General features: G+C 47.2%; 8 protein-coding genes across 8 annotated transcripts; 4 read left to right on the top strand and 4 right to left on the bottom strand.

The window, feature by feature from the left end:
• Positions 1-850: 850 nt before the first annotated feature.
• N7516_011222 (TFIIB-type zinc finger domain-containing protein) lies at positions 851-3,027 on the bottom strand (the record flags this gene model as incomplete). The annotated part of the gene is made up of 7 exons (XM_057223940.1): positions 851-1,851; positions 1,908-2,046; positions 2,107-2,212; positions 2,284-2,537; positions 2,593-2,702; positions 2,756-2,843; positions 2,923-3,027. The coding sequence occupies 7 exons, from the start codon at positions 3,025-3,027 to the stop codon at positions 851-853; spliced, it is 1,803 nt and encodes a 600-aa protein (XP_057069080.1).
• A 591-nt stretch (positions 3,028-3,618) lies between these two features.
• N7516_011221 (Eukaryotic translation initiation factor eIF-5A) lies at positions 3,619-4,420 on the bottom strand (the record flags this gene model as incomplete). Its single annotated transcript, XM_057223939.1, has 4 exons — positions 4,374-4,420; positions 3,930-4,196; positions 3,744-3,876; positions 3,619-3,683 (listed from the first exon to the last, which is right to left on the bottom strand). Exons 1-4 carry the CDS (start codon positions 4,386-4,388, stop codon positions 3,619-3,621), a joined length of 480 nt encoding a protein of 159 aa, XP_057069079.1. The 5' UTR covers positions 4,389-4,420.
• A 305-nt stretch (positions 4,421-4,725) lies between these two features.
• N7516_011220 (putative GARP complex subunit (Sac2)) lies at positions 4,726-6,966 on the top strand (the record flags this gene model as incomplete). The annotated part of the gene is made up of 5 exons (XM_057223938.1): positions 4,726-5,601; positions 5,656-5,950; positions 5,998-6,782; positions 6,831-6,866; positions 6,922-6,966. 5 exons carry the CDS (start codon positions 4,726-4,728, stop codon positions 6,964-6,966), a joined length of 2,037 nt encoding a protein of 678 aa, XP_057069078.1.
• A 158-nt stretch (positions 6,967-7,124) lies between these two features.
• N7516_011219 (uncharacterized protein) lies at positions 7,125-7,828 on the bottom strand (the record flags this gene model as incomplete). Its single annotated transcript, XM_057223937.1, has 2 exons — positions 7,125-7,459; positions 7,501-7,828. The coding sequence occupies 2 exons, from the start codon at positions 7,826-7,828 to the stop codon at positions 7,125-7,127; spliced, it is 663 nt and encodes a 220-aa protein (XP_057069077.1).
• Positions 7,829-8,148: 320 nt separating this feature from the next.
• On the top strand, positions 8,149-9,282 carry N7516_011218 (putative choline kinase; the record flags this gene model as incomplete). Its single annotated transcript, XM_057223936.1, has 1 exon — positions 8,149-9,282. One exon carries the CDS (start codon positions 8,149-8,151, stop codon positions 9,280-9,282), a length of 1,134 nt encoding a protein of 377 aa, XP_057069076.1.
• A 1,364-nt stretch (positions 9,283-10,646) lies between these two features.
• On the top strand, positions 10,647-11,933 carry N7516_011217 (zinc-dependent alcohol dehydrogenase family protein; the record flags this gene model as incomplete). The annotated part of the gene is made up of 5 exons (XM_057223935.1): positions 10,647-10,754; positions 10,810-10,878; positions 10,937-11,153; positions 11,223-11,681; positions 11,740-11,933. The coding sequence occupies 5 exons, from the start codon at positions 10,647-10,649 to the stop codon at positions 11,931-11,933; spliced, it is 1,047 nt and encodes a 348-aa protein (XP_057069075.1).
• A 2,423-nt stretch (positions 11,934-14,356) lies between these two features.
• Positions 14,357-15,299, top strand: N7516_011216 (uncharacterized protein; the record flags this gene model as incomplete). Its single annotated transcript, XM_057223934.1, has 2 exons — positions 14,357-14,721; positions 14,858-15,299. The coding sequence occupies 2 exons, from the start codon at positions 14,357-14,359 to the stop codon at positions 15,297-15,299; spliced, it is 807 nt and encodes a 268-aa protein (XP_057069074.1).
• Positions 15,300-16,607: 1,308 nt separating this feature from the next.
• N7516_011215 (PSP1 family protein) lies at positions 16,608-19,264 on the bottom strand (the record flags this gene model as incomplete). The annotated part of the gene is made up of 3 exons (XM_057223933.1): positions 16,608-17,121; positions 17,178-17,805; positions 17,863-19,264. The coding sequence occupies 3 exons, from the start codon at positions 19,262-19,264 to the stop codon at positions 16,608-16,610; spliced, it is 2,544 nt and encodes an 847-aa protein (XP_057069073.1).
• Positions 19,265-22,550: the final 3,286 nt, after the last annotated feature.

Below are 22,550 nucleotides of genomic sequence, written 5' to 3'. Positions count from 1 at the left end.
GCCATCCTCGAGCTGCTTTCCGGCGAAGATCAGACGCTGCTGGTCGGGGGGATGCCCTCCTTGTCCTGGATCTTGGTCTTGACGTTGTCGATGGTGTCGCTCGACTCGACATCGAGGGTAATGGTCTTACCCGTCAGGGTCTTGACGAAACTATATCGCACCGTATTAGTCCATATTCATTACTCCTCCATAGGCTTGGATCGTATCGGCGATGGATCGGGATTGTGGTTCGCGATGACATTCGAGGGGTTCATAAAGACCTACATCTGCACTAAAACGGCGCGGAAAAAGACGATGTTAGCTCACTGATTCCATAGCGATGCATAGACGCTGTTGCACGGGGTGTATGGGACGTACTGGTTGCGAGTTTTCGTTGTTGTCGGCTGTCGGTCGCTGTGTTCCAGGCGGAGCTGCCGATTGTCAATTTGAGGATTTCGCTCGCTTAGCAAAGGTGGACCGATCGGGGTACCCTAAGCCCTAGTTGTTACCCATTTCCGCTATACATTATGTCAGCAACCCCGGCCGACCCGGCCAATGATAACTTGGCAGCGCATCTACATACGTCAGGTATAGTAACTAGATAGCCCTGGAGATGGTCTACTAAAAATAAATGAGCGTCTTTTCTGCCTTTGATAGGTATATCCTGATCAAATACAACGAATATTCCGAACTGAGATCAGCCGGAAATATCAATACACCAAGAGAAGGCAACAATCGTCCATAGTAGCCTTAGGAAATCAAATAGTTAATTGAACTGATAGATAAAAGGTTGTACAAAGGTGAACGCCAGACACATGATCCCAAATCCCCAACGCCATGCATATGATACAACAGACTTTCCCATCGACTCCTAGATGGTCGACCACATCCTTGAATTGGATATGAAATCATCGTCGTCCATATCTTCGGACTCCGCATCGTACATGTCCTCTTCAAAATCAGCAATTCCATACATCTTGTCAACATCGCTTTCGTCGGTGTCCATTCCTTCTGCGCCTAGACTAGCGAAGTATTCTCTGTTCTGTCGCTCTTCATCTTGCTGGGCGATCCTAAATTCAACAACTGTGACAGCACGGACAAGAGTTTTCAATGGGACTGCAGCAAGCTGTGCTGCTAGCTCGTAAAAGGTCCGCGCGGGACCACTAAGATGTGATTCCCATCGATACCGGTGATACCACTCGCCAGGACGCCTATGATCGGTCTCTTCATCGTCAGGGATGACCCTTCTGGTTCTAAGGGTTTGCATGACTGTTTGTAGCAAGAGGTCAAGCTTGTCCCCAGTCGTGTTAGGAGGGGGAGGGGCAGAAGTAGAGGGTGATTCTGGGGCAAGGGGGGCAAGAGGAGGGGCTGGATCAACTGCAACAGAAGTAGAAGATGGTTCCGGGGCAGCGGTAGAGGGTGGTTGGATATCTTGTTCTGCTCGGCTGATGGGAAACATTTCGGCGATGCGATTGGGTTCCTTAGAAGTATCCAGCCAACTGCTTTCGTACCAGTCCATGTAATGGTCCAACTGGGCAGACGTCATATTCAATACATCTTGATCTGTGATCTGAACGGCAGCCTTTTTTCCAATCTTTCCCCCAAACGGTTGATCATGATCGAAATTGTTCTGGGCACGTGCCCAGAGGGTCCAGTCCATGACCTGTGCAGCGGGCTCTTTAGCTGTAGTGGGATACCTTTTCAAATCATCGATAGGGAAAAGTAGTTTCGTAGAGATGACGATTAGCACTATCAATTGCAGGTCGGGAAGAAAAAGGGTTGTTTTTCGGCCATCGTATGAACTTGGCCTCGGATATTGGAATGTGAAGCCTAGTAGATCTTGCAAAATCCTAGTTGCTTCATATATCTCAACTAAAACTTGTTAGCTAAGATAAACTGGACCACCACGAGGCAACTATTTCTCATACTTGGTAAAGCTAATCTCTTGATGAGTCGGAAAAGAACCATGGGCGAATTCAATGGAGGAAGGTCCAATTCAAACCGTCGCTGATAGAATAGCGCTAGTGCCATGATACCGCGGTGGAAACGATCGGGATTAGGTATTGTCTTTGTCAAAGTTAGTCCAAGGACAACCCAGAAAGTGTTCCGGAGTCAGACAACACTCACATTGACTTCCAGGATCGCAGTCAGTTCTGGCGGAAGCCTATCCTTCATTTCCCGAGGGACGGTCGCTAAGACTCGGGCGTAAGGGATCTCCTGTCGCATGATCATACTATAGAATGTGAGTATTGCCCATTCTAGGAGAAAACGACCGGGCTTGCATATAGGAAACAATACACATACTCGTGAAAATCAATGACACAGACAGGAAGCCGCATCAAAAATGCTGCGAGATAACACAGTGCAACAGAATCAATCAGACGAGGCCATTCAAGATATCTCGAGTTTGGTTTAAACCCATCGCGAGATTCATCTTTCCCTGCGGGCTGTGAGCTGAACAGCTCAGATTCGGTATCATCATCGTCATCTCCAGTTGCATCAGTGATTCTTGATTCAAAATCTTGCAGACGAAGAGCCCAGAGATCGCGAACAACAACCTAATATACGATGAGCTTTGATGCTTAGAACATATAAAGCAACATGTGGACATACCTCAAGTTCCTCTGGGAAACCGTGATCATGAACCAAGATATGACATTGTTTCCAAAGGATGAGCTGGTAGGTTTGCAAGAATAGCGTGTACGCCGGACGGCCACGAAGTGCTTTGGACAAAAAGTTAGCAACGAGAACGATGTTCAAACTGCTGATTACATACTCTTGCTGGCCTTCTCCCTGGTTTCTCTCTTCAGGCGATGTGTTTTGCCTAGGTTACCAAAATCGGCATCTTCTGCGACTTGGACACCCTGCGCAATCACATTAGCCGTGTACTTGAGAAAATTGATGGCGATAGGATAAGGTTAGGAAAGCCGTTGGACGCCATACCTCCTGCAAATGACCGCGCCGACAATACCAAAGCCCATTGTCGAGATAGTATCGGGTCTCACGGCAACCTTCTTGACCGCAGACCCCTCGGGTAACGTAGTCCATCCCCAAGGAATTTGTTCATGCTTGTTTGAAACAGAAGGGTTGGTATACCGAAATGGCGGGACTTTTTTTTCTGCCGTGACCGCCGATTTTGTGCTCCACATGTCCAATGCGCTGTGATTGATCCGTGGACTATCTCAGACGATTAAATTGTCAGGTTTTTGTTGCGGTTTTTGTTGCGATTTTTGTTGCAGGTACTTATGTACTTTTTATTATTGTTATTTTGTTTTCTGAGGTTACACTTGTGTATATATTGTGGTTTGAGGGGAGGGGGGTGCCTTTCGTCTACGTTATAATTACTGGAAACCCATCAAGAAGTCAAGCAAGATTGAGTATTTATTCATTCATCACACTATCATGAGATGCTGAGACTCAGAACTGTTCGGACAACACATATTATGCCAACCAGAGCAATTCTCGGTCCAGCCCACATCCAAGGTTATGCGGGGGACAGATCTTGAAGCAATAAGCATAATCGTTACAAAGAATCGTATCCTCCTTTGGAGCCATGAAGATAAATTTTTTTTTGGCGGGCTTTGAGCCCTCGTGGAACATCAAGGTTGGCATAACAGGTAATAAATCCAAATATTAAATTTATTTAGGGGCCTCCTTGCACTCCATGGCGGCCTCCTCGCCCATGGCAGTAAGGACAACGATGTCTTAATTGGCGCTATGTCAGCAAAAGTTCCCTAGGGAGTTTGGATATTGGTCTAACTTACTGCAATCCTTCTCATCGGTAAGGAACATCTGCTTGATCTTGTCACCAACTTCGTTGTCGGGGATCTTGACATCATCCTTGGTGTCACCGCTGTCGGTCATGAGGGACATGAAGCCATCCTCGGTGATATCGAGCTAAATTTCGTCAACAAAACTGCCCGAAATTTCAAGTCATCAGGGAAACTCACGAGCTGGTACTCCTTGCGGTTAACGTGGGGGACATCCATGTTGTGGGTGGAGGGAGAGAGATCCTCAAGCTTCTTGCCGGTGAAGATATCGGTGGCGATCAAGTGAACCTTGGCGTGACCGTGCTTTCCAGTCTTGGAGGTAGACATGTCAATGATCTTGCAAGGGCGGTCCTTGATCACAACGTGGCCGTTCTTGCGCAGAGCAGAACACTGCATGGGGAAGGTGAGCGAAGCTCCGGCATCAGCCGATTCGAAAGTGACATCGTGCTGTAGTGAATCATGTTAGCAAGCGCTTGAAAAATTGCCAATATGGCGGGGTCAAGTGTCTAGGATGGCCTCGTGCCCTAGAGAAGACGAAGAGGAGGGGAGCCGCATGCGGGGCTGGGACAGAAACCCTCAATAAAGCCATTGGGGAATCTCGAATTTGTGAAAGAAAGTACATACCTCCTCGGCAGACATGGTGAAGTGATTTGGAGGGGTTGAAAGAGGAGGGGTTTTCAAAGAATTTGGGGAGGGGAAAAATGAAGAGAAGGGGAGAGAGAAAATCAAACGAGCTAAAATCTATCGTGGGCGGCGACGCTGTGGCGGGGTCACTTACTGGATTCTGATTGGTTCTTGAGGGTTGTCCACCTTGTTGGGTTTAGTGTATATAGGAGGAGTGTCCGAGTGTCCTGAAACAACCTAACAACTACAACTGTTCGACCTTATTCTTGAGGTTACTTGGTGGGTTTTCCGAGTAATACTCTGGATTTCTTCATTTTGTTTTGAACTCCCATGCCGTTCATCCTTTTACATAATGTGGCGCGACCGGATATCAGCCCAGTCAACTCCCTCCGGAGCCAATAGCCGCAATCTTTCTCCTCTACCGCGACGATCATCCTCCCAGCTATCTCCAAGTCCCTACAATAGCCGCCCTGGTGTAACATCTAGAACTTCATCAACATCTCTTCTCGTGACCCCAAACGACTCTACGGCCTCTCTCCCGACTACACGGGCGACCAATGGCTCTCCTTTAAAGCAGACGAGTATTCAACGACCTCGACCGGCCAATGTCCCGGATCCGCTGGAAGTCTTGAATGAAATAATCGGGAAGGAAGCTCAAACAGATAAGCATGTGCCGCAATTATCATCAGTGCCGGAACGACCAGGACAATTGGTGGAAGCCATCCGTTTCGACGGGCTGAGCCTCGAGGACTTTCTGGAAAAGGTGGACCCAACACCAAGGAAAAAGACCCGAGAAAGTGATGTAAACGCGCAAACTGTTCAACAATTTGAACAAGAACGAGATAAGTTCCAAGAGTTACACACATCCATTACTGGATGTGATGAGGTGTCCAAGTCAGTTGAGCTGTACCTGAATGACTTCCAGAATGAACTGGGTGCCGTATCGGCCGAGATCGAAACTTTGCAATCTCGCTCAACACAATTGAATGCAATGCTAGAGAACAGGCGCAACGTGGAACGGTTGCTGGGACCCGCCGTGGAAGAGATCAGCATCTCCCCTAAGGCTGTGCGGACAATTGTCGAGGGCCCGATTGATGAGAATTGGGTGCGTGCACTGAACGAGATCGATTCCCGAACAATGAATATCGAAGCCAAGGCCGCCGCTTCCTCCAATGGCTATAAAGCCGTCGAGGATGTACGACCCCTTTTGACCGACGTGAAGACCAAAGTGAGTATTCTGCGCTCCTCAGAATTATATAGATCTGTATTGACATCTATACAGGCAGTTCAAAGGATTAGAGACTATCTTGTGTCACAGATTCGTGCTATGCGATCGCCAAACATCAACTCTCAGATTATCCAACAACAGCGACTGGTGAAGTTCAAAGATCTATACAGTTATCTCTCAAAGGTCCACCCGAAGCTGGCAGGAGAGATTTCGCAGGCGTACATCAACACAATGCGCTGGTATTACACATCTCATTTCACACGCTACCTTCAAGCACTCGATAAAGTCAAAGTTTATCCTCCTGACCGTAACGAGGTGCTTGGAGGCGATCCATCTACACATCGATCAGGTAAGAGCTATGCTTTTCTGATACCACCTATATACTGATTATTTCAGGGAACATGATGCCTGGCGGCCGAGCTGGCTCTGCCGTGCATGACCCTTTCTCCCTGGGTAGACGTATTGACGTCCTCCGAACTGGCAACCTCCAGGCGTTATCCTCATACCTGGCCGAAGAGGATAATACTTACCATGGAATCGAAGTTCCATTCCGAAACTTCAACCTCGCATTGGTGGATAATGTGTGCGCCGAGTACTCTTTCCTGACTGAGTTTTTCTCCCCAAAGACCTTCCATCAAATCTCTCGCAATGCCGTGGAAATATTCCAGCAAGTCTTTACCCTTGGTCAGAACCAGACCAAGAAGTTAATCGAGCACACCACGGATTCTCTAGGTGTCCTCATGTGTGTTCGCCTCAACCAGCATTCCGCGTTTGAGCTTCAGCGCCGAAAGGTGCCCGTCGCCGACTCGTATGTTAATGGTACCAACATGCAGCTCTGGCCGCGTTTCCAGGTAATTATGGATCAGCACGGCGACTCGCTCAAGCGGGTTGGGTCCAACACTGGGCGCAGTGCTGTCTCAGCCCTTTCGATCGCGGGCGGAGACGACTTGAAGCAGTCTTCAGCACCTCACTTTTTGACTCAACGATTTGGACAGCTTCTTCATGGAATCCTGGTGCTCAGCAGCGATGCTGGTGACGATGAGCCGGTATCTAATAGTCTGGCCCGGTTGTCTGCTGAATTCGATTCTCTTTTGGCAAAGTTGAGTCGCAACGGCACAGACGCCAAGCGAAGAGAGCGATTCCTCTTCAACAATTATTCATTGATTTTAACCATCATTAGCGTATGTTGCAGTCTCTGTGTTTTGGGGACGCGCGCTAATCGGAAACAGGATACCCAAGGCAAATTAGCAGTTGAGCAGAAGCAGGTAAGCATTTGAAACGTGTGTCTATTAGAGATCATATGACTAACTTGGCTTGCAGCATTTGGAAGAGATGCTCAAGAATAGTAGCAGCACCAAGCGGTAGGAAGCGATTGCATACATCGGACAGATGCACATTCCATGTGGAATAACAACGTAATGCATTTAGATATCCTTTCACATATAAATATTTTAATTGACGTGTATACTTATCCAGACACCTGCAGGGCTCTGGTATGCAACTTCGCATCTTCATTGGCATAACTAGATACCCCTGGACAAGACAAACCACAGCCAAGGGTGGTATACTGTCTCATCATCGACCGGGTCCAAAACAGTTGGCAGGTATCTCGTATTCCATTCTTCATCCAAGTCTTCATCAAAATATTTCGGATTCGGTCTGACGCGACGCGCCTTGCAATACTCCCAGTAAGCAGGATACCACCCTGCCTGGCCCCAATCACTGATGGCAGCTACTACTGGATTCGCCCCGGGCGATAAGAGGATATTTGGGGGCACAAGGTCATCATGCGTGAAAACCACGGGCACCTTCCCATCAATCTCGATATCGCAGCCATCCTGAAATTTCTGGACGGCGTCTGCACCATAGAATGGGCCATGTAGATAAATACTTGGCCACCATCTTCGGTCCACCCAAACACCTCGGGGACTGGTACTTTGCCTTTCAACTGCTTGTATACCATAATTTGGGTCTCTGCCTCTGTAACAGTTGTGTCGGCTCTATATTTGACAATCAGGTCCAACGATGGAAACTTGACAGGCGGGGGTCGGTTGAACATTGTACCACGGATGTTGCCTGACTCCTTGTTGATGGCTCTCACCTCGGCCGGGGTAGGGAGTGTAGACGCCGGGTGTTCCCTGAAAAAGCTAGAGTCGGAAATGGTCCTTATTGTGTTGTGGCTTGAATCGTGGAGGCCTGCCTCGCCTTCAATTCCCTCGGGCGTCATCTTCGAGATAACACAGGTGAAGCAGACATATGCCTATATATTACGAAGATACAATATCATCTGAATTGGCATGCTCTTGAAATAACAGAACTGTCATGTGATCCATCACCCCTCAACTTCCCTACCACAGCCCCCGGGGGGCTGGATGACTCACAAATAGAAGTATGCCCTTTATTTTGTATTTTATTCCAAGTAGATAACCTTCGAAGCCCCGTTCTACCTAAGTGAAAAGATTATCTTCTATGTTTGATCTGCCATTTATCTGATCTTTTGACACTTAGATCTCCTAGGTAGCAATCATCGCACACGGACACGACAAGATGGTAGCCACCACAAGCATTCCTGTGACCATTCCAAAAGATGGCTCACTGCCCAAGTCCATGATCCAAGACATTATCGGTACATTTCTCACCAACGAGTGGCCAAACACGGACCCAGAAACGCTCATTGTGACACGCAATACTGGATACGCAAACACAAACTGTGTAGTGGAACGACCTCAGCCAAAGAACGACACACATTCCGAGCCTCTCAAAGTATTCCTCAAGCTCCACGGCGAACTCGATGGAGAAATCGAGGTGTTCAAACACTTAGTCCCGAGCAAACACGAAGAGGCACAACTATGCCATGATTACGCTCAATCCGGTCTTGGTGCCAAAGTGTATGGTTTCTTCCAGACAAAGGATGGCACTTTCGGAAGGATCGACGAGTTCTTAAATGCACGCACTTTGAAACCAGCAGATGTGGAAGATGCACATATCCGAGCTGATGTTGCGAGAGAACATGCCGTTTTTCATACCATGTTCACACAACGAGAGAAGAAGCCGGTTCAGTTATATTACGATGCAGTGATCAGAGAGCTTGAAAGATATCACAAGATGGAGAAGCTAAAGAGGCTTGCCAGAGAAGGAGGTGTCAATATGGATGATCTTGTTGACTATGACTTCGTGTCTAGAATAAGACGAGTGACGAACAGACTGGAATCCATCGGAGGGAAAAAGGGATGGTGCATCCACGATGTTCAATTCATGAATGCGATGGTGAAGGACAGTACCAAGGAAGGAGAAAGAAAGATCGTGCTTATAGATTTTGAATTCGTCTTTCAAAATTACCGAGGGTTTGATATTGGTGGACACTTTTTGCAAAAGATGTTCCAGTGGTTTGATGAGGAGAACAAGATTGCAACCTGTCGACCTTATACGGAAGAGGAGAAGAGGCATTTTTGCGAGGAATATGCAAAGCAATGGGACGAGGAGACGGGTGATTCGGATACAGGGGAACAGGTTTTTATGGAATCTGAGCTGGGATTCATGCTGGCTATCACGTTCGAAATCCATAACATGCTTTGTTTTATGGATCAGGATGATGATAAAGACCCGTTGAGCATATTGGGGCTGAACAAGCTGTTTGAGGAGTTTGTTAATCAGTATAAGAAGCTGGGACTAGGGAGTTGAGAGGGCTTCGGCCAATGCAGTATCAGCACTCCCTTGGGATAAAATTCATGCTCTTCCGCATGTTTCGGATATTGAAGGCTCATCGGCGCGGTGACACAACTTCGATTTAAGTAGCAGCGAGTGTCTGTCTGTTGTTACCACAGCCTGCTTCAAGTCAATAGAGTATGAAGTATAGACAAAAAGACAACCCTGTCCTCCCAACCAACAGCAAAGTACAAAAATCCGTTGAGGACGTACCCTACAATCCATCAAATAAAGAATCCGGGTCCATATCCCAGTAAGATCAGATCCTTTCCCAAGCATAGACATCCCCTCAATCCGGGGTAAACCCTAAGCACGCAGCTGCATATCCGGTGTGACGCATATGCATCCCTCTCCTATACTCCTCAAGACACAATGTGCCATAATACCGTATCCCACGAATAATTCACCCCAATTGACCAGAATCATACAGCCCATCTGTAGTATCCGCCCGGGACCAATTACCGCTCTTACCGCAGCGGTCAAGACGTTATCCAGCACATGTGTCTCGACGGGTCGAATTGGACGCCTCATTTGACAGCTCTGACAGCCCCCAATTAAACTATCGGCTGTATCCCGGCTCTGCGTGACCTGACTTTGATGTTTCTGATTTGGGAATTGCTTCTTTTTAGCTTGGCGGGTGCCGCGGGGAAGGGAGAGGTGAGTTGATTGGGGGTTCTTGGTGCGAGACTGTTGCTTTCTTTTTGGCTTCGTTTCGCTTTTTCCGAGGAGTTTGGTCAGCCGTTGGGGAAGAGACTTTTCGCTTTTGGGTTTAGTATGTCTGGGATATCGGTTCTGACAGGTACCCGGGTGTTTTGACCGTCTAGATGGCGCAGGAGGCCCCTCATGAGATGTTCAAGACATCCATTGAGATGGTAGCTGCAATAAGAAATGGCACTTTGATGATCAATCAAGATCGATCCAGATCTATACAAGATCCATGACTGCTGAAGTCCAGGACGAACCCCTGCACTGATCTCCGCGGGGTTCTCCCGATTTGGCGCAAATGTGAATGTAAATCCCATATCTGGGGACTCAGAAGAGTTGAAGACACGAGAAATCACATAGATAGTGATCTCCCATATTAGGGAGTCGAATGCAAGCCCACATTGGATTGTAAATGTCAATCAATATACTTCGTCCGAAGTGGGCGTTTGAATATCGCATGGGGCGGTTTGGTAAGACCGTTTGAGAAAATCTCCCTTATTTCATAAGCTTCCATAAGCTATATATACTGCTTTCATCATCTTGCTTCCGCCTCTTTCCATTGAAAAAGATTTTGACATCTTGATCAACCTTTCTTTTCTCTTCCCTCCTCATAACAACACATCCCACCTTCAATCATGGCTACCTCCATCCCCAAGACCATGCGTGCTCTGCAGTACACAGAGCCCAAGAAGCACAAGATCGTCGAGGTCCCCGTGCCCGAGATCCGCGAGAACGATGTCCTGGTATGGAAGCCATCCATCAATTTGCAGGGAAGCGAACTGACCAGCCTCTCATCAGATCAAGGTCAAGGCCTGTGGCGTTTGTGGCACTGATCTTCACATCCACGAGGGTGAATTCATTGCCAAGGTAAGTATTCCCACTATAAGCACTCATCGTGCATTGGTGTGCTGACTAGTTTATTCAGTTCCCTTTGATCCCCGGCCACGAAACCGTCGGCGTAGTCGCCGCGATTGGACCCAAGGTCAAAGACTTCGAGATCGGCGAGCGAGTCGTCGCCGATAACTCCGAGCTGTGCGGAACATGCTTCTACTGCCGTCGTGGCGATGAGCTGTTCTGTGAGCACTTCGAGGCTCACGGTGTGACGATGAATGGTGGCTTTGCTGAGTACTGCGCCTACCCTGGTAAGTAGAGCAAGGGAATATCAAAAGCGTACCTGGGCTCTTAATACTGATTTGTAATTTTCTTTTCAGCCGGTAGAGTCTTCAAGATCAGGAACCTTTCTGACATCGACGCAACTCTTCTCGAGCCCGCCTCCTGCGCTGCCCACGGTCTGGACAAGATCGCCCCGAAGATGGGCTCGTCCGTTCTGATCTTCGGTGCTGGTCCTACTGGTCTGGTGCTGGCTCAGATGCTGCGCCAGAACGGCGGTTGCAATGTTGTTGTTGTTGCTCCTGGTGGTTTGAAGATGGATTTGGCTCAGAAGCTTGGCGCTGGTGATAAGTACATTGAGCTGTCGCGTGAGGCTCCCCAGGCTCAGTTCGATGCTCTCAAGGCTGAGAATCCTTATGGATTCGACATTGTTGTTGAGGCTACTGGTAGCCAGAAGATCCTTGAGGACTCGATTAACTATGTTCGTCGGGGTGGTAAGTTGGTGGTGTATGGCGTGTACTCGAGTGAGGTTCGGGTTTCGTGGTCGCCGGCTAAGATCTGTGAGTGTTCTTGTTCCTTTTTCCGCAGTCTTGAGTTCCTTGCTGATTGTCCTTCTAGTCGGTGATGAAATCACTATCCTCGGCAGTTTCTCTGAGACTTACAAGTTCCCTGCCGCTGTTGACTATCTTGACTCGGGCAAGGTTAAGGTGGACGGTATTGTGAACAAGGTGTACAAGATTGAGCAGTGGGAGGAGTGTCTTGAGGCTATGCGCAACAAGACCGCTATCAAGGTTGCCATCACCTTCGATTAGATTTGGATATGTAAATTCCATCACACAAGATACGTTTTCATAAAGGATAGTTAGTTAATAGACTTGACTCTTCCTGGAACCATGGGGGCACATTGATTTTATATGTACTTGAAAGTGAGGACCTTGATAGACCAATACGGTACTTTTGAGATTAATAATTGGGATAATCCCATCTCCTGTTATTTTCTTGCAGACTGAGCGCTTCTTTATAAGCCCCCTGCTTTCCCATGGGTTGGATATCAAGATTCTTCCTCTGCTTTCTCCTCTCCGTAGCTGTCCTTTCAGAATAATCGGAAGCAAGATGTTATTGCTACTAGAAGTACAGTTGTAGAATATATTGCTTTAGATAGCACAGTACGGGTAGTATTTTTACAAATGAATACTATATTAATTTTTAAAAAAACAGTGCTCTATGCACTCCTAACTCTCAAGTCTTAACTCTCAACTCTCAATTTCTTACTATCTTAGTATCTTAGTATCTCAGTATGTAGTAGGTCCCCTATTAGCAGCAATCACTGCCTGGCACTCAATAGCATACTATCGATCAGTGTTACAACCTGCCCCTGGACTGGCGAGTTGCACACTAGGCCAAAAGACCATTATATCTGAGCATTACCCTCAGATAGACCAGATTCCGGTATATATATATAGTGTATGACATGAAAATCAGATCAGATAGGAATTATTCCGGTACAGTGTCCTAGGCCTCCTAAACCACACCACGATGCTTCGATAAAGGGACTTGCTGATCCCTATACTTTCTCCCAATATAATCTTTCATCTATTAATAGGGTTTAAATTAGGTAAAAAGGTAGGCCATTCTATCACAATAACCCTAAGCCCCTCGAAGAAATCAAGAGTCTCTTTAGTAGTATGCCTGGGAGTATTATCGTATATAACAATCGGATCTTACCCCTTTCTTAGACGGAAGAAGCCTTCTATATATAGGTATATGGAATTATAAAGTAAGTTGAATCTGAATTGAATCTGAATTGTATTGTAGAGAGGGTAGTTGAAGTGGGGAATCTTTATAGGGTACATAGACTGTTGTAACGTATTTCACTACCGAATGGATCAATTTGATATTTCGTATACTTGCTTATTTGCTTGTTTGTTACAGACTGAGCTCTTGTTCAGATAGTTTTTTTAAGGGTATATAACCCTTGATTTGCTAGTTTCAATAGATTATGATTCTTCTTCTGCTTTCTCCCTACTGTGGTATTTACTATCACAGATATTGCACTCAGACGTACTTCGTACCAACGATATATACGACTATATAAGACTGTATATATATATACACACATATATATATAGTTATCGAGTCTCCGCGAAGCATTTGATATTTGCGTCTCGGTGTTCAAAAGAATACTCACCGGTGGTTGGAAAGAAAGCATTGCGTATCTTCAAAAAGGCTCAGTTGAAATTATTGCAGAGAGCTGGAACATCGAAGCTTTCTTGGTTGTGCATATATATAATGTATACAGAAAAGAGGAAAGGAAGTCGAAAATGGTGTATGTTGTACTTCGTCCGGCGTCTTCGCATACCGTAACCAATTTAAAGTGGGATACACTGTTGGCGTAGTTATATACCCCCATCAACCCAACTACCTGCTAACGCAAAATCTAAACTAAGTACCTTTTGTATCTGTAAGTCATACAAAAGATACTTAATTTCTAGATTTTGTATTTGCTGGGAATTTTGCGTTAGCACAACCGGTTCCCGGTTGTTAGGCGCGCGACTAAATATGCCATCCGACATATAACTCTCTCATTGGTTATTACCTCACCGCCTAGTTCATTATTGCCTTCTTGAAGCATTTACTAATTTTAACTTCTCTTTTATTTGTATACTATACACTTTATAGATTCAATTCAGATCCAATTCAGATCCAGTTCAGATTCGGTTAGTAAGATAGTAAGATAGTAAGAAATCAAGAGTCAAGACTTAACACTTAGGAGTATAAAAAGTCCGGTGTTAAAAATTAATATCGTATTTGTTAAACAATCTCCTATATATATATATATATATATGTTTGCTATAGACTAAGCCCTATTTGTTCGTTATTTACTATTTGTTAGCTTGTTTACTATAACGGTTTTAGCAGGGTAGATAACCCCCTGCATTTCTAGTTTAATCAATTAATAATTCTGCCTCTGCTTTCTCCCCATATAGTAACAGGTTACTCAATAGTATACATCTATAAAACATACTATATAAAGTAACTATAGATTCAACAATGGTACTTGTGAAGTGAGAGTGGATCTAAATTATTGCCTGGCAATATAAACCAATGATAGAGTTATACGCTTAGCACGGCTAACCAGGTGCCCTACTTCGTCATCAGCGCAAGCCTACTCCCCGCCTACGCAAACTCTCCAAGCTCCAACAACCACCCAATTCCCCAAACACAAACCAGCACAATGGTCAAACCTCTAACATTCAAAGGCGATAAGCCAAAGAAACGCAAAACCCGCACCACAGATAATGAAACGCCAACCTCCAAATCGCGCAGAACCGAACCAGAACCGGAGGACAACCCAGAAGACCAAAGCTGGGTCTCGGCCGACTCCCCAAGCGACATCGCCGGCCCAGTAGTGCTAGTCCTACCCTCAGACGACCCAACCTGCGTCGCCAGCGACGCGAATGGCCAAGTATTCGCCAGCCAGCTCGAGAACCTCGTCGACGGCGATCCAAGCACAGCTGAACCGCACGATGTGCGACAGGTCTGGGTTGCGTCGCGGGTGGCGGGGACGGAGTCGTTTAGCTTCAAGGGACATCATGGGAAGTGAGTACATGAAACCGAACCGAGTTTTATCGCAGCATACACATCTTCTCATCTCAATTCCTATTCCTATTCCTGCGTATTTTCTTTTTCTTCACCCAATCCAACTCAGAACTAACAACCCGCTCCTCATTAACAGGTACCTCTCCTCTGACACACACGGCCTTTTCGCCGCAACCGCCTCAGCTGTCAGCCACTATGAATCCTTCCTCGCAATCCCCTCCCCGGAAGTCACGGGAACATTCTCCCTCCAAACACACGGTGGCGACGGCGAATCCTTCCTTACAATAAAAGAAAATACCAAAGCCGCGTCCGGCGTTGAGATCCGCGGTGACGCGAATACGATTTCCTTTGAGACGACAGTGCGCGTGCGCATGCAGGCGAAGTTCAAGCCGAAGTTGCGCGCGTCGAAGGAGAGTAAGGCATATGAGAAGATTAGTAAGAAGGAGCTTGAGGGGATTGTTGGGAGGGGGTTGGATGATGATGAGGTTAGGAGGTTGAGGAAGGGGAGGAAGGAGGGGAATTTCCATGAGATCTTGCTTGATGTTAAGGTTAGTGGGAAGCATGATAAGTGGGCTTGAGATGGAGCAAACTGCAATTTTAGTTCTGTTTGCTGCGAGATCATTTCGTCCAGGGCTCGACAGGGGATGGCCGATTATCGTAGTCGAGGTCGCGTACTAAGAGACCCCGGCAAAGGCGATGAGAGACGTGAATTTCTGGTTGATCAGCACGAGTTGTGCTAGCCGCGAGCTTGGTCGTGATGGTATCGGCGTTGGATCACCATAGGATTTCCGATGTTCTCGTCCATTTGTTGCTCTGGCCTGTTGGTATTTAGGGCAGTGGAAATGCATCGCGCGAGCTCAATTCTCGCCAGGGCCTGAGTGATCATCACCCGGCCCAGCATGTTGAGCTTCCCCTCAGTCTGGGAACTATGTAGTTGATACATGGTATCTTGCAAGCCTTCGAGAGCCACCATAAAGAGAGACGAGGGAGAAGGGTTTAACGGCCCATGATATCAGCCTAGATGGTGGTTCATTTTTCTATCAAACAGAACGCTCGAATATAATTTTCGACAATGTACAGCGAAGTACAAGACATAATGAATGACACAAACCTCCCTTTCCGGGGCTGTATGAACCCCCATTTTATAGTTTGTCCTCTGGTAACCGTAAGCTCCAAACCCTTTTGATCTGTATACAACTTGTGTAAGTTAAGAGATCTCAAATATCAACGGAATACAAGACAAACACGGGAATTTCAAATCTCAAATCAAGGATTCAACTTTAACATCAATTAACACAAACAACGCAGACATCCATTTGTAGATAGAGATAGTTCTGATTATGGAAGACATAATTCGTCACGCAGAAACAGATCTATGGCGAGGATGGGGGCGGTAACGACAGAATGGGGGGATGTGTCCAGTAGAGCAGCAAGCCCTGGGTATGAATTCTAACAACAGTAGTACAAAGAAGACTTCGGAACCTCGAGCAAAAGCGAGGAACGGGAGCGCAAAAAAATAGCATGATGGACCGGAGTTCAAGGGGAACATAACAGAGAGAAAGAAAACAGCAACCGCGTCCATTTTGCGGAAAGCATTCTTTGAGGAAAAAAGGAAGACAGATAAAAAAAAGAAACGTGGCGGAGCGATATCTGAGCTGAAAAAAAAGCAAGGGAGAAAATAGCAAAACTGGTCAAATCTAGGTTCATAAAGAGTCTCTTTTACCGCGAGGATAAGTCCCAGAAGATGGGATGGGACGGGACGCAAATGGGTAGGGAGGTAGATGGAGCAGACGATTGTACAGAGATAGGCGAGAGGCAGAGAAGGAGCCGTTGGAGATGGATGGAGGAAGGAAAGGCAGTAAAAGGGGGAGGGGCGGGGGAGGAATCTAGGAGTTGAGCGATAGGCCCTGGAACCGGTTGATCCATTCGCCCTGCGCTGGGTGCGTGCGGGAAGAACCATTGGAGCCGCTGATGTTGCCGGGGTATTCGAATGAATCTGCAGGACCAAAGTTAGATGGCACCTGTGGGGCAAAGACGTCCGAATGAGCAGGTCCTTCCGAGGGACGGGAGGACTGAGAAAAAGGCTGGTAGGACTCTCCGTAGGATGTGTGAAGCATGCCCACGGGGGTTGATATTTCTCGGCCCGTGTCGATGGTATCGCGCGATGCGGGATAAGGTCTGTTCTCAAGTTGGTGGCGACGGTCTGCTTCTTGGCCATAAAGGGGGTTGGGCATGGTACCAGGACCTGGCAGGCCGGCCGTAGGGGGTGTGACAAACGAGGCTGGGTTGATAGCTGACATCCAGATGCGAGTCTTGTAGATCTTGAACAGGTCAGTCACCAGCGAGTTGAAGTTGATGTACGAATCAGCAAAGTAGTAGAACGTAAGCTTTTTCCAATCCCTGCATAACAATTAGTTCAACCATCATGTATAACAATCGAAATCACGTAGACTTACATTTGGAACTCGGCATCAAGGATCTCCATATTAAGCCGGTGCTCAACTACTTTTTGCTGGCAGACTCGCTTGGCTTTGGCTTCATTTCCTTCCTTATCGTGCAAAGTCAGGACCTCATGTTGCTGTGCCAAACGCTTGATGAGCTTTGGTTTGATATCTGTTGCGAGTTCTTGTGCACTGTGGGGACCATGGGGACCCATGCCACCTGTGGCACTTCGAGTGTTCATGCCCGAGTTGGGGTTAGTGAGAGTGGACCCCTCAGGCTGGCCGTGTCTAGAGAAAATCATGAGGGTCTTGTAATGTTCTTCCGCGTAATGCTGCTTCAACTCCCGTGCCTGTTGGAGCGAGATGTTTGCATGAATGACGGTGCCCAGATCTGTTCCTCGATCCGCCTCCACAATGACGAGATCACCGGTTTTCACCTGAAGACCGGTATCTTCTTGGATGTAGAAAACGTCCGCGCGGCTGCATTTGAAGGCGACAATGTATAAAAGCTGATTTTGATGAGCATGTGACAATGCGGATGGCTGACGACCATACGCATTCGGCATCGCATATTGGTTGAGAGATGGTGGGATACCCGAGGAGCCATCTCCACGCAAGGTCTGGTCACGGGAGTAGTAGGGTTCTACAAGATATATTAGCTTTGTGATAGCAAAGGGATGTAGCAAGTAAATAAACTCACGGTTGGAATAGTCACTAAGGTTACCATATCCGTCATCACGGTCTCCCATAGTTGCACGAGGCGTAGCAGTAGAGTGCGAGTCCACAGGACCGATTGAGCCATGACGCATCGGAATCTCTGCGAAAGAGTGTCGGCGACTTTGAGGCATATCAGGCATGCCACCGAAGCCTAGAGACGTTTGCCAATGAGCCTTGCGGACATTATCTAGAGCACGATTTTCCAGCGGGGAGGCAAACGACGAGAATTGCGCTTCCGGATGCGCCACATGCTCAGAGAAGCGGCGACGAGAATTGCCACGGATATTGTTGTATCCCGTAATATCACGCAATTCTCCTGGATCCTCTCCAAGCAAATCTCCTCCCTCTGGAACAACGCCTCGGATGCGATGCAGTGGATGACCACCACCAATTGATGCGGCCGATCCAGCTCGCTCACGGTATCTGTTATCCATTTGACCTGCCGCAGCTGCTTGCCTTAAGAGTGCGTTCTCGCGCGCCAGCTGCTCGATCTGCCGAGCCTGACTCGCTGAATAGCTCAGGTCACTTTCCGAGCCGTTGAGACTCTCGTCGCCATCATCATCCTCGCGGACTCGGCCGAGCATTGCAGTATCGTGTCCTAATTCACCGAGCATGCTAGGACGTGATGCTCGAGGCTGAATAACAGACATTTGGCCTGGACCGCGGGAGCGACTTCCTGGGTATTGCGCACCAACAGCGGGAGCCGCACCGGGCTTGCTAGCAGCGGAGCTGAGGAACTCAGGGTCCATCTGACCAACAGAATACGACTGAGAGCGGTAGGCTTTGAGAGTTGGTTGTAACGGAATGGAGAAGGGGATAGCGGATTCACCAGATATGGTACGGGTGACTGGGCTCAACATTTCATCTGACATGTTGCCGCCCGCAGGAGGTGGGTTGGTCATGGTCGGAGAGGGTACCATTTCAGCCAAGCGAGAAGGCGGTTCTTTGCGTGATTCAGTGTTCCAGATTCCGGTGCCTGTGCCCCAGGAAAATGCACTTCCTCCGGGTTGATTCCAATTGAACGATCCAGCAAGACCTGTGCTCGTACTTGCTGCCCATGGTGCCTGATCACTAGCGGGGCTTGTAGGGTTAGATGGAGAGGAAGAAAGATGTCCTCCAGACAGCGAATGTTTGCGCTGAGCGGAAAGCGGAACCTCGTTCAGCCACGAGGTGCGACGGACTGGTGGTCTGGTGGTAGGGGGAACAATGTTCTGGGCTTGCGTTCCATGCTCTCCATCATCGTCCGAGGAAGCCAATGCCTCCGAGTCTGGGGTGGAGCGGCGCACGCCTGGATGAGTCTTCTCGAGGATGGCAGATGCTGTCGTCGCAGCGGGTGGGGTAGATGACTGAGCCATCGAGGTCGGTTTGTTAGAGGACGCTGCCATTCTGGTAAGAGGAACACTGTTGCAATGTTAGCATAGGATTCCTAGTGTAATATGTGTGACAAACGGGATTATTCCCTGCAGACCGTGTCACCATGAGCGCCACTTGACACCTAGTGAAGCAACACAACCAGAGCGGGGTTGTATAATGAGGGAATAGCCCAAAGCCATGGGAGAACAAGAGGTAGTTCACTAACCTGTACGATCTTTGTTAATAGCCAAGCTGTACTGTATAGGGTGTCCCTTGGCTCAAAATAAAAGAGAATGAACACATGCAATCACACCCGTCTTTGTTCCACGTGCTCGATGCGGTTGGGGTAAAGGATCAATCTCGGATCTTTAAACGGACGACGGTTCACTAGGTATATGCGCTATGTTCAATTCTGGTAAAATCAAAGTCAGCGATTGTTCCCATACTGAAGCCAGATAGTAAAATAGGGGGTAAAAAGCACAAATGAAGGGAAATATAAGCATATGTAGGTGTGGCATGACCGAGAGCTGGAAGCCAAAAGCGGAGATTGTGCAGATATGCATATCCTCGGCCCCTCTTGCGAGAGGGTCCCGAAGTGGGGATGGTAAAAAAAACCCTCAACCAAGAGAAAGCTGTGCACAACCCCGAAATGACATGGACGTGAAGTAGAGTGGAGTAAGAGAAGAGTGAGAGATGCCCACAGATAACAGATATAGAAAAACAACATGTAAGCAGACAGCGCCACAGAGAGGCACATTGCCCCCAAGACGTAGGAAAACAAAGCGACCGAGAACTAGACTCGAACGTACCTCAAGTTGGCGTCAAATTTGAACGAATCCTTTTAGCTGGCCTAGCTGGCGCGTGTAGATCACCAGACACCTTTCAAGCAAAATAGTATCCACGAAGAAGATAGAGTCGAAAAATGAAAAGTAGTCGCGTGATCGCAATTGTGTCTAGAGAATTATCCATGGATCAGCCCAGTCGCGTTCAGGACAAGGAAAACTCGGTAGAAATGTTGCGCGACTCACCACTCTAATCGTTACGCTCCAAATGTATATTTGCAAGGTGCGCACGGTGATTGTGGATCTCGTTAAGAATGTTGTTGGGGGAGTCCTATGCCCGAATTGCACAGGTTAATTTTCGAGGTAAACGGAGAAACGAGGGCGACGAGATGACGAGATGAGGTCAGGTAGGCAACCGGCGAGAAGTAGAAGGTCCTTATTTGGGGGGATAGAACGAGTCGCGTGTCAACGGAAGATGCTGAATCTGAATGTTCGATGATCGGTCTAATTAGGAGACGGGAATGCGCTCGGAGAGTTTGCACGATCGAAGCTCACAGATGACGTTGAGCGGGCCGGGACTAGGCTGAACCCCTTAAGGATGGCGCATCTTGTGATCGAAGAAGAGTGTTGATGATGAAAGTGGGAGGTGAAAGGGGAGAGGGAGGGGGAAGAGAATGTAAAAGATGAGGGGAACGCAAAGAGCCTGGGGTAACTTCTGTTACGGATCTGGCAACGTTGCCCCGGAGGACACGGACCACTATGGTTTGATCTTCGACTTTTTTAGTTCATTTTTTAGTTCCTTTTTAGGGGGTTTTAGTGGTTTATAGTAGTTTTAGTTTTAGTTTTATTTCTTAAAGAAGACATAGAATTATAAAAAGATATGACTAGATTATAATAATTACACTATAAACATATATATATATATATGAAAATAAATTAGAAGATCACGAATCCAAGCTCTCCATAGGTTTAGCGAAAGTGGCGTAGACCCCCATCCAGAACAGGCGGGTCCCTTGGAGAAAAATAAGGCCGATCATCTGGGGTTGTGGGCACTCAATTTACCCAGTAACATTTTTATATAAAGCATTACAATATACCGAGGTACTACCTTAAGGTATACCTAGGTATAATAATTGCAATATCTATATCTATATCTATATATCTATATCTACTAACACTCTGTAATAAAAAGAATAACCATCGCACGGCCCTCGGGTCGCACACTTGCAGGGCAAATAAGCCCAGGCTATTCTTCTATTTTTACCCCGGATTGATATGCATTTTCTGACACTTCATATCTCCCCTCTTAATATAAAATGAGCTTCCCACTTGACCCCTCTTTTTTACGGGCATGTATATCTTCATATTCCAAGCCATACATAAACCCACTCATCTCTCTATATCCTCGAACAATGCACCTAGACCGTTGAACAGCTTTGTGGCACATAGTCGTGTAGTACAATAAATAGCATTGTCAACGTGACTCTTTTGCCCCTCAACCCCCAGTGGATGATTTCACCCCTTGTGCAATTATATTGGAAAACAAAATATATACATCCATGGATAGATATAAAGTACTGACAATGGGGGAACTCAAGGATCGATTTCCAAGGTTCATCTGCAACTGCTATTCTTTCCGACGAATCATGCTGTGCCCCGGCCCTCCGGCCGGGTTTATTCCCTGGCACAACATGTTGCAGTCTCCAGCCGTTGAAGTATGGCTCATTTTACTGTTTGCTAATCTACGCGCTATTCCAGGGTTCTTATTAGGTGCCGTTATGAGGTGCAGTTGGTCTAGTTATTTCCTTTCCTTTCCTTTCTTTTCCTGAAGTTACATATTACCCCGCAATTTGCGGAGCTATACAGCTACACTACCCAGCAATCCAAAGTAATGTCCACAGTAGTCACTACTAATACATATATACCGGAAAATGTCTGGCACTCGAGACCTTTCCCTTTCCGTTTTAGTGCTCACCTTTTGCCGCTTTTTGATCACTGAGTAAAATTGAGCACGTCCCTAAGTACCCTGACTTGATCTCGGGTTATTATATAATCAACGTGATCCGCTCACTGAGCATCACCTGATAATCCCCTAAGCACCCTGATCCACTCACTGATCATCATCTGAGCAGCCTGATTGGCTCACTAAGTGCTCTCTGAGTGTAGGGATAAGCGGCGTATGTAAGCAACATCGCGACACGCTAATCCTATCACGTGCGACCCTTTCCATTTAGTTCGCCTATCAAAACAGGACTGGCGCAGTCAACGTGACCGTTCATCCTAGCGGTCTCGATCCTATCAAGTGAAAAACTCGCCGTGGGGCTATTCAATTGACCTATCATTTTCCTATTTCAGCCTATGCTCCTAGGAATGAATAAATACCCTCTGAATACTTCGCTTACCAGCCCGGCGATCCCCTATCTTTAGACTACTAGTAGACTTCCGTAAAGCTTGCAAAGCCCGAAACCCAACCCGACTCGACCCTCAAAAGGGTCGGGTTTCGAGCCCATTTTGTTGGAGATCACGTGACTTGCAT

Source organism: Penicillium verrucosum (genome assembly GCF_028828655.1).
Source record: "Penicillium verrucosum strain IBT 35672 chromosome Unknown utg000005l_segment0_segment0, whole genome shotgun sequence".
NCBI lineage: Eukaryota > Fungi > Ascomycota > Eurotiomycetes > Eurotiales > Aspergillaceae > Penicillium > Penicillium verrucosum.
The sequence above is the reverse complement of the archived record's forward strand: the minus strand, read 5'-3'. Positions and strand labels throughout refer to the sequence as shown.